This window comes from Branchiostoma belcheri, unplaced genomic scaffold (genome assembly GCF_001625305.1).
Source record: "Branchiostoma belcheri isolate BF01 breed outbred unplaced genomic scaffold, Haploidv18h27 scaffold206, whole genome shotgun sequence".
Classification (NCBI taxonomy): domain Eukaryota; kingdom Metazoa; phylum Chordata; class Leptocardii; order Amphioxiformes; family Branchiostomatidae; genus Branchiostoma; species Branchiostoma belcheri.
The window spans coordinates 303,711-314,638 of NW_017803558.1; the positions used below are offsets into that span (position 1 = coordinate 303,711).

Genomic DNA, 10,928 nt, shown 5'->3' on the forward strand with positions numbered 1-10,928 from the left:
TAGCTATGTAACGTTACATGTACATGTACGTAACTGATAACTACATGTATATACATGTAAAAATGCTCAGTCTGTAGTTATCCTTTTTCTTCTACAAAACATGTTGAGGTGCCAGGTTACATGTACATGTACCATTATGTCCCATGTAGAACTGTGTGTAATAACTGCACAATAAATGTAAGGGAAGAATATCAGGGGAATTAAGCTATATTGACCACTGGAAAAGCGAGGATAATTGGCTGGTACTCAACTTCTAACCAATAGTCAACCTCAGGTGGTCCAACTGTCAACTACAGACATCCTTAAGCTTCAAGTTCACGGTCATGACTTGAAGGTACATGTAGGAAATGGTGACTTTATATGTACGTAACTCTAGAGTGCACTTCAAACATGCATTGTACATTTAATTAATTTACAGCATCAAAAAGATGATGACTGGTTTATTCAGTAAAAACATTTTGCAGCCCGGAGGCTGAATTGCATGTTTCCGTACATTGATCAGTGTCCACCTTAACATTATAATAACAAATTTAAAAACAACTTTAAAATATCCTTCTAGCACAGAGTTTATACATAAAATTGGATTTCGAATTTCCACTCATTAACTTGATCTCTCTCTATATATACATGATAAAAGACTCAATACATTACTTATTTACGTCGACTCATTTAGAAGTTTGACTATGTAGGGCAAAGGGCTGTTGGAGTAGCGCTTCGTGCGTGCTAGAATAGAGTCGAATTTGTTGTTTTGCCTTGTTAACCTCCCCGTTACTTCGCCTCTTGTCTGAGGGAGCCAGTGGTGATAGAGAGTTGACTTGGACAGTTTTTTCCCGAACTCTCGGCACAGGTTTTCACGTCTGTCATATAGACTGTGTAGCCTCAGTACTTTACAGGACTGTTCGTACGAGAGGTTATGTCCCAGGATGATCCTTGTCGCCCGTCGTTGAATCCTCTCTATCTTGTTGTGCTGTGTAATCGTCAGTCCGGGATGCCAGACTGGCGCGGCGTATTCAAGTACGGGTCGGATGAAACATGTGTATATGGTGAGCAAGTCCTCCACAGGTAGGTTGAACTGTCGCAGTCGGCAGAGAAGATGCAGTCTTTGATTTCCTTTCTTTGTAATGTCCATGACATGGGTTCCCCACCCTAGGTCTGCTTGGAAAGACACTCCGAGGCACTTAGCGACGCCCACTACCTCCAGGACGTGACCATGAATGGTGAGGGGAGGTGGCGGTGGGGGTGTCCGGCTGAAGCAAATGTGCATAGCCTTGCATTTCCCGGGGTTAAGCTGCATACTGTTCTTGTCCGACCACGATGCTAGCTCGTCAAGGTCTTTCTGTAGTCTCGATGTTTGGGAGAGACGTCGCGATTCGATGATGTTTAAGTCGTCGACGAAGGCCCAGGTTGGGGACTGTATGATGTCTGTTGAGGTGTTTATATGGGCGATAAACACTATATGGGCGATAAACACTAAAAATATTCCCCACCCTTCCATCTGAGCCATCTCTATTTGCCTGTGAAATATTTACTGTATCAATTTGTATTATCATTAATTACTGTTACAGTATTTTTAACTATAATATCATACTGCACTGAGTGATATTGATTGCTTGAATTTGTTGTACCGGTAGACGCGGTAGTACATGTATAATGCGTGGAGCTCAACATCAGTTAAATCTGGTACTCTGTGGTGTATTACTGTTGCAAGAACAGAGAAAAAGGGGGCTTTTGATAAAAGTCAATAAATGAAATGTGATTCAGATTGTGTGCACAGATCTAAAAGACTAATAGTGTGTCCAAAAATAGCCCATTCATGTGACAACCCTTGACTGTTAGCTTCACTATAAAATTAACGTATTTGATAAATTAAAAATGACATTTAGCAAAAATGTGGTCAGTGACTTTTGCTGAAGCCTGAACTTTAGATTCACCAAGTTTAAATGACCGTGTTTGCAGCAGACTTAAAGGCCAGGAAAGAAGTAGAGATTTTTTTGTAAGTTGGATAAGAACTCTGAAGCCTCCTTGCCTCCTGTATAGTTTGAGTTCTCACAATGTGCTGTCTGTTCAGCCACCATCTTGTTCACCTGGAAAAACAACAAAATGTTAATTTGTAACTTTTTATAGTACAGTGTAACATTGTCAACTAAAAATGTTGATCAATGCTTTGAATGTTTGATTGAACATAAAAATGCTTCTTCTTTACCTCAGATTTATTTTTTTTAACGGTGTCGCTCAATGCAAGGCCAATTATTTTTGGCTAAATTCCCTACCCCTTTTTAGACCATAATGGTTTGTTCCACTTCCGCTCACGTGGGTTCTTTAACGTGCTTGAGGTGTGTCCCTCCTCAAACACGGGACCTCTATTTTAACGTCCCATCCGATAAGACGCCCCTAATCAAAGCTAGGTACTCATTTTCACCTGAGTGAAGTGAGGAAAGTCGTGTAAAGTACCTTTCCCAAGGGTACAACGTCGCGGCGCATGTTCGGACTTGTTCGGGTACGACCCGGAATCGAACCCGGGTCTCCCCGTTTCATAGTCCAGTGATGTACCACTACACCACAATACGCCACAGATATTGAATATATTACAAGCCCAACCTTCCACATGTTGATTACGTTATTCCATTGGCCCAACAAAATCCCCTGCAGTTCATAAAAAAACTGCTGGGGGGCCTAAATCTATGCCACTAAGAACTACAGTTTGGAAAGCTCATATTTCTGTGAAAAATTTATAGCAAAAATTTGTGCAAACTCTTAGACATTTACATAAAATATGCATGTTCATGTTCACCTTCACCTAACTTAAACATGTCAAAGTATGGAATTGCGATAATTTACCAGTGAAGAGTTGTCGCCTTTTCCCATTAAATATCGAAAATTAGTTCCTTCGCTCAGGCTCAAGAATGTACAATGTAAGAATACAACTGACAATCAACATTTTCTGCCCCTCTCTTAGCTTAAGAATATGCCAGTCCAGTATGGGGAGGTCTTCCCAACCACCTGTACCTGTCTGATATGCTTGAAGTTGTTCAACAGTGTTGCTTTAAGATAATATTTGGATAACTGCTAGATAGAGGGGCCCAAAGCATATTTTGTCCAGACGTCAAGACCATGACTTGTCCAGGACAGAAGCTACATTGAAATTACTGCTATCGACAATGATCAATAGAATTTCCTTATTTGCATAATTTGCATTTTATTGTATAGATGTCTGTCTTAGCTACCTACATTACCCAAAATCAAGAAAATCCATTATGTCCCCATAAATTTGACATACTGGGCTTAAAAGCATGTTACTGGAATATGTAATGTTGAGTAACATCAGAGTCCGCAAAGCGGGAGGCCCAGACGGCGTTGCACCCAGGATTGTGAAAATGTTCGCCTGTGAACTCTCAGAACCCGTTACCGACATATTTAACACATCACTTAGAGAAGGAGTCGTCCCAAGTGTGTGGAAAGAAGCTGTAGTAGCCCCCCTTCCGAAAGAGCTCCCGGCAACAGTCAATAAATTGCGCCCAATATCACTTACATCGATATTTGCAAAGATATGCGAAGGATTTGTCGCAAAGTGGACAATGTCTGACATCTGGGCTAACATCGACCTACGTCAGTTCGGCGGCATAAAGAGAAGTTCCACGGCATGCTGCATGGTGAGTCTGATCCACTTTCTGCACAAGGGAGCTGAAACTAGTAAGAACATGGGAACAGTCGTCCTGACGGATTTCAGCAAAGCCTTTGACACTATAGATCACATGCAGGCCATTACTAAGCTACTGAGTATGGGTACGAGGCCCAGTATTGTGCCATGGATTGTCAGTTTTCTCGTTGGAAGGCGCCAGAGAGTCCGATACGGGTCTACACCATCAGACTGGGAAAACTTATGCGCAGGAGTTCCGCAAGGCACAAAGCTAGGACCCATAATATTCCTGTGTATGATCAACGACGCTAGCCAACGGCACAGTGATCGTTGGAAGTATGTGGACGATTTGTCCTTGGGAGAGAACAGACACGTGGGTAAACAGTCTCAACTCCAGAATCAAGTAGACTCTCTCGAGGAGTGGTCGAAGAACGCTGGTCTAAAGCTCAACCCGGACAAGTGTATGACTCTGACAGTGTGTTTCATGAAGAACCCTCCTCCACCATTGCCCATAACCCTGAATGGAACTGTTCTTAAGTCTGTGGATGTTGCAAAAGTGCTAGGGTTATGGCTGCAATCAAACCTGAAGTGGAACAAACAGATCAGTGAGTCAACTAAAAAAGCCAGCAAACGCTTGTTCATGCTGCGAAAGCTGAGAACTTTCTGTCTCCCTGTAGCGGACTTAGTAACTGTATACTGTGGTTTTATCAGACCCGTCTGCCGTATTGCTCACCGGTATGGCACCACAGTCTCACCCGACAACAGACAGCAACCATCGAACAAGTACAAAAACGTGCCTGCCGTACCATCCTTGGAAAGGACTATACTAACTATACATCAGCTCTACAACAGTGTGGACTTGAGACACTGGAGAACAGGAGAGTCAACCTGTGCCGTAAGTTTGCAGTCAGCATGGAGAAGTCAGAGAGAACCGCTGACCTGCTACCTCCAACCCGGGGACAGTCAACCCGACGTGAACTCAGAAACTCTACAAAACGGACTATCCCTACCACACGTACAACAAGATGTAACAACAGCCCTCTACCGTCCCTCTTAAGACTGTTGAACGAAATGAAATGATAGACGTAAGTGCTCTTAACTCTGTAAATGCCTCTCTTGTGCAATTTGTATATGAGATAGTTTAATGTAATGTTTAAATGTACAGTACTAATGTGAATGAAAAAATTTGAATTTCACTATGCTAAATATGTGTAATATCGTGTAAATACTTTTTTAATATGTAACTCTATTACGGTAACCACATCTTGACTCCAAGATTGTGCTGTCGTTAAGTTTTTAAAACAGGATGTACATCTTTGAACGCAATTCAGCTTTATGCTGCAATGTTCTTGATTTTAGCAATAAACCATTTTTGATTGATTGATTGATTGATTGATGTAGATTAAGTGCATTGAAAATAATTAAAAATCCCATTACACTATATATTGCAATTTTACCTTTTTTATATATAACGTTATATCATCCGAAAGTTAACACCTTACTCTTTCTACTTGATATCAGTGTCATTGAAATGTACAACAAGTCCTTACTCAAATTTCACACATGAATATAAGGTGAATTGTAGGTGTCCACTGTAAGTGGGTTTCCAGTGTGTACTGGGGTTTCTTCAGTAGCCTTGAATGGCATATGATTGTGCTGTTCCTAAAACGTTCAGTTCTGAATGATGTACATGTACATATAACATTAGTACTGTATGAGGTTACCATCGTCATCATGTCTGCTACATGAGTATCTGCAGCATGTTGCCGGAAGACTTTGTCAATTGCCTGGATATACCAACTGCCCTGTGTCTCATTTCGGAAGGCCATGTTTCCTGAAACATGAACATCATGCAAGATGTGAAACTGAAATCAATAAATCGTAGTATTTAAGTGACAGCTCAAATCATTTAATTAGATGCACGAAGCCTTGACTCCTGACCTCACGTGACTGAGGTCACTTCTGCTACATGTAAATGGACGTCATGCACACCTATAGAAGTGTCAGTATGACGTTTCATCTGACACTTGAACGATGAAAAGTGACACATTTCATCTGACACTTTAAAGGACATTAAACAAAAATAGGTTATTTCCAATAACAACATGTTTAATTTCCAGTAGTTATAATACGGTATCTTTGCATTTGCTTAATCTCATATTTCCCATCTTCAAATTACCTTCCTGTGTTGCATATCCAAAGAACATGTCTGTCCTTGTTGGTTGATCAACACACCTGGCTGCATCTGGGACATCCTCACCCCCCTGCAGCGTACCAAACAGTTGAGAGGGAAGACTCTGCTCATTCAGACCCCCAGCTGCATCTGGGGCATCTCTTGGAGAAACTGTTCCCCTGTCAACTTTTGCTGCAAAGACAATAATATAACTCACTACAGTACACTGCAAAAGTACAGTGTGAGCATGCAGTTACGAGAATTTCCAAGAACAAAAGTGACATTTGGAAAAGTACAAATGTACATCACAGAGTCGTTACCTCCACGACAACTTTGAATGAAGAAAAGCTTTGGTTTTCCCTGCAGCTTTTGACAATGAATGTTATCAAAAAGGGAAAAGATTTCTTTCAGCATGACTGTCTTGCCATCCTTGCCAATGATGCAGCCCTCTTGGCCATGAGACATCAAGAAGACAATACAACAGCTAACATTTTTGTGATCATCCAGTTTGGAGAAATGTTCCAGTTCCTTCAGCATTTCCTGTAAAATTAATACATTACCATATGAAACACTTTGGAGTACACAAAAAGTTAGCACAAAGATTGTACAAAATTACCCATTTTGAAACACATGTAACGTTATATACAGATTGGCCCTTCTTGGATCAGGAAATGCTTACGGTTGCCAAATTGGTGTGGTGGGATGACAACAAGTTTGGGCTTTTTAATATTATGCAATGATCATTCAGTTGCAAAGATAATCATAATGATATCATTTAGCAAAATTGACATTGTGGAAACCTTAAGTTTATATCTGTCAGTCCTGTGTCAGTATTGTGTAATTTTGGTTTCATGCATACAAATGGAATTGAACAAAACCTATCATGCAAAATAGTCAAGAGATTAAAAATGACTAATAGTTACAAATTGCTCCATGTCAGACACTAACACTAGGCTTACCTGTGCACTTTTGTTCAAAAGCTGCTTCACTGTAAAACCCAGGCTTTTCAACAGGCTGAAAACAGTTTTTACATCAACATCAGCGCCCTTTCTGTCGGAGAGGTTCCCATCAAATATGGAGTTGTTCACAATGAGTGCATGACCTCGAGGACTTGTCATCATCGGGTAGACTGTCGGGCCCTGCTGTATTATATACAAGCAAAATTAGCCCATCACTTAATTTTGCTTGATGTCCTGCTACTAGTATTTTACATCCACTGTGCTACCACAAAATGTCATGTGTTACATTATTAGATATACAAATGTACAATGTCCATGTCTGCCAAATTTAATGTAATGATTCCACATGAACTACCTTAAGACTGCCATGTTAGATAAAGTGGCATTTAAAACACGCTTGAAGTTCCGCTGCAGTACCAAGGGAAGCCACTAGGGGGCCAAAAATCTATCATTTCTAGATGTAGTCACACCCTATGAACCCAGTCCAAGTATGAAACCAATCCATTCAGCCGTTCTTGAGTTATCCTGTTGACAAAATTTACTTTGATAGGGAATGCATTCATGGAATTCTTAGAATATTTTCAACTCAATCGCAGGACTATAAGTTAACTCTGAATATATTTATCTACTAAATGTGGAATAAGCATCAGGCTGAGCAATGATCCCTGAGCTCCTGCTGCATGCTGCTACATTTGTAGTGGGCCCAAAATTTAATGATTAAAAGAGGTCGAAGATCTCATACCTTTGTCGGAGGGACATTGCTCTAGATAAATGAACATTGTGTATTCTTTACTTTTTCTAATATCTAATTTGGTCTAGAGTACAAAAGAATCTCTGTACTCCTTTATTCTGTGGAGCACCCTAAAAGGGTTCGCCACAGATTTTCGCACTGTTACCCGTGTTAGGCCCCCCTAAGTTATTTGATTTTGGACTGTTACTGGAGAAAAAACTGTTACAATAAATTCTGCTTACTGTATTATGATTCGAAGGCAATAAAATATTCCATTTCTTCACTAGCAAAACATCATCATGATTAAAGAGCATTGCTTTTTTGAGAGTCCTATTAAACTACAAAACCACGTTATAACAAATTGAACTGAACAAACTGATGAAAACAGTCTTCATGACATAAATGTAGGTACATGTAGGTAACTGCCTACCTGGAATACTGTAAATTCATGTTATGTTCATGGTTTACATGTATGTAGCAACAGTTTGTGTCTTAGAAAAATGGACATGTTTATGAAACATGTTCAAGGTGGTGGCAGGTGCAGAAAGAGGACAGTTGGAGAATAAGTTGTTAACAGTAATGATAAGTGAGTGACTGATAAATATGCAGAACAGACGTTGCACAGAAAACCTCATAAAAGTACCACAAAAATGAGGAATTACATGACATTGTACCTTGTGAAAGAACTGCCCAGAGGAGGACAGTAGACCTGTGGTCACCCCACCCTGGGGACTTCTGTTGTCTTGATATGAACAAAAAAATGATCATATAAACTTTTTTGGCACTCAATTTGACATTTTTGCTCCAAAATAAATATCTTTAAGTTAATACAACAAGTAGACATAACAGTCATTATCATATCATTCTGTAATAATCTTAATATCCTGGACCCATAAAATAACTGGACATATATATAACTAATACAACAGCTTAGTAAAAAAATTGTAATCATGTTGATCTTTACCTCCCCCACATGTACTTTGAGATGAAGTAGGTTGTTCCAAGGGTGTTCGATGTCTGTCATGTATCTGTAACTGATTCATGTCACCTTCAATACCCAGGAGTGCACCTGGTAAAATAAGGTCCAGTTTAGCAGTACAAATGTAAATTACCAGGGATCCTTACTCATATCTCAGCAATGTTCATTTTATTTGATACACAGATTAACAGTCACTGTGGTTAAGTTGTAGTAAGAATAATGCAACAGACAGACGGTACCTGTGATGGACTGTCACATGACAAGTGACATATGATTCTCTAGATCTGGGATGTGCAGGATACAGACCCAATGCCGTTACCTTTGCCAAGAAAGTGCTGTCCCATATTTTCTAAATTTGTCTACGGTTTTGCAGTTGAGCAGCATAACTCATAATCAAGAAGCTCTCAATGGTTTATTATGAAATTTCGGTAGCACTTATAGCTGTCAGCAATTAACCACAAGTTCAATCAATCGGGTACACATATTTCCAATATCTACCTGTACCTAACCTGCACTGGTCCATGTATTGGGCATATATATATACAATTATATTGTACACATACAGTCATGTAGGTTTTGTGTATAATTGTGGATTTTTATTTTGAGCCATGAATCTAGAATTTCTTTTAAACATATTGCAGTTCACAATGTTACTGGGACCCAGTCAAAAAGCCTCAGATAAAGTGCCTAAACCGTGACTGATTTTATGGTTGTTTGGAACAGACATACAATCATGTATTTTGTAAGTCCTCACCTTTTGCCTCTGTCAAAGCTAGTGTTGTATTTGAATAGCTGACATCATGGCTACTTGTGCAACTGCAGTGACAAAATAATTATTATTACACATTATATAGTGAAGATCAGAATGTCCTGCATGTAGAGTCAGACAGCAATAAACACATGCACATGCATTAATATTATAGCTTAAAGAGGGCCTGCAAGGGGGGGGGGTCCCGACAACGCTCTACGCTGAATTCGGAAATCTCTCGATTACGCTTTACGATAAATTCCAAGTGGCTACAACGCATTACGCAGTAGAATTAAAACGCTGAATACGCTCTACGCAAAAATATTGGAGCGGTCCATCTACATGTATACTCTACGTAGAATCAAAAAGGCCGATCACGCTCTACGGAAAACGGCTTGCGGGTCCCCCTTAAAGCTTTTATGTTGAGTTGGTCAATAGATGCTTCTTTCTCTCACCAGGTGCTGGTCTGTTGTCTCCCCTCCTCCTGTACTCCTGACTTCCAGGGTGGCTCAACCTCATCTGGGACTCCTGCAGAGTGGAACACTCAAATTGACATAATGCTCAGAATTATTTCCTACTAGAAACATCATACCAATGATAAGAAAATCATGAAAACTTGACTATTAAATATCAACTTGAATCTAAATCAAATAATTTGAAACTAGAGTTCCATGGTCACATACCTTTACCAGATGTTGTTAATCGTGAATGTTTTGCAAACTGTCAATGTTTCTCATTGATAATGCAAATAAAATGCTCATTTGCACGATTTAAAGTTGGTCAATTCTCCACCCAATGGCAGCTATCCAAGCATTTCTGAAAAAATTATGCGAAATGAGGTCCTGATTTTTATCTCCAACCCGAAATTTGTGACCCTAGCATTAAGAAATGTCTGAGGCAGCCCATGATAGTCACTATGTCAGCTAATTAGCATATTAATAGTTACATAATTGTAACATACTAACTTCCATCTGTTGTATCTGAGTAGTGGGCGTGTTGCAAATTTGTTTTCTATGAAATTGCAGAGGATGACAAGTGGAAGGACCTGTCAGTAGTCACCATGTTCAGATCACGAGATATCAAAACTGGAAGTTTGACTGCAGTACCATAGTCAGCCACCTGAGGGCTATCTTGAGATCTCATCAAGACCTGACATGTACCAACCTACCAAGTTTCATGATACTCCATCGAACGCTTCTTGATTGTGTATCATGCTACACCACATACATACATACAGTACAACATACACACATACACACACACACACAACACTGCCAACAACATAACCTTCTTGGTGAAGGTAATAACTATTGAACATAATCATGCCAGGGGGTTCGGAAGAACCTCTCCCCCCACACTCAAGGCTCAAAGGTCCACTTTTTGGTACACTTTTTATGTAAAGGTCCAAGATTTTTCTTGAAAAGATGGACTGGAATCGTAGAAAAACTGCTCCCTTTGTCATTGAATAAAAATTTATCTCTGATTTTTTCTTGGAAATCCTCTCAAAAATGCACGAAATGCCATTTTAGAAGGTTCATTTTTCAAAATTTTCCGGGGGAACATGCCCCCGGACCCCCTAGGAACCTCGCCTCGCGCCTACGCTGCTCGAGGTCCCCTCAAGCAGTGAGAAGAACCCCCCCATTGAAAATCCTGGCTACGGGCATGCGGTAACCCACCATCTATCACATGGTCTGCGATCCAT

General features: G+C 40.1%; 1 protein-coding gene across 4 annotated transcripts in view; it reads right to left on the reverse strand.

The window, feature by feature from the left end:
- Positions 1-1,476: 1,476 nt before the first annotated feature.
- Positions 1,477-10,928, reverse strand: part of LOC109469527 (caspase-2-like) — a 12,076-nt gene continuing 2,624 nt past the window's right edge. For 3 of the 4 annotated variants that reach the window (XM_019768054.1, XM_019768056.1, XM_019768057.1), the window contains exons 2-11: positions 10,903-10,928; positions 9,682-9,754; positions 9,233-9,294; positions 8,464-8,568; positions 8,174-8,241; positions 6,770-6,952; positions 6,131-6,350; positions 5,817-6,002; positions 5,362-5,471; positions 1,477-2,084 (exon numbers count right to left, since the gene is read on the reverse strand). The exon at positions 10,903-10,928 is cut by the window's right edge and continues 229 nt beyond it. In XM_019768054.1, coding sequence (XP_019623613.1) covers positions 1,962-2,084; positions 5,362-5,471; positions 5,817-6,002; positions 6,131-6,350; positions 6,770-6,952; positions 8,174-8,241; positions 8,464-8,568; positions 9,233-9,294; positions 9,682-9,754; positions 10,903-10,928 — 1,156 coding nt within the window. In that variant the 3' untranslated portion in view covers positions 1,477-1,961. The remainder of the gene's footprint in view (positions 2,085-5,361; positions 5,472-5,816; positions 6,003-6,130; positions 6,351-6,769; positions 6,953-8,173; positions 8,242-8,463; positions 8,569-9,232; positions 9,295-9,681; positions 9,755-10,902) is intronic. The other variant, XM_019768055.1, reaches the window with a different exon arrangement.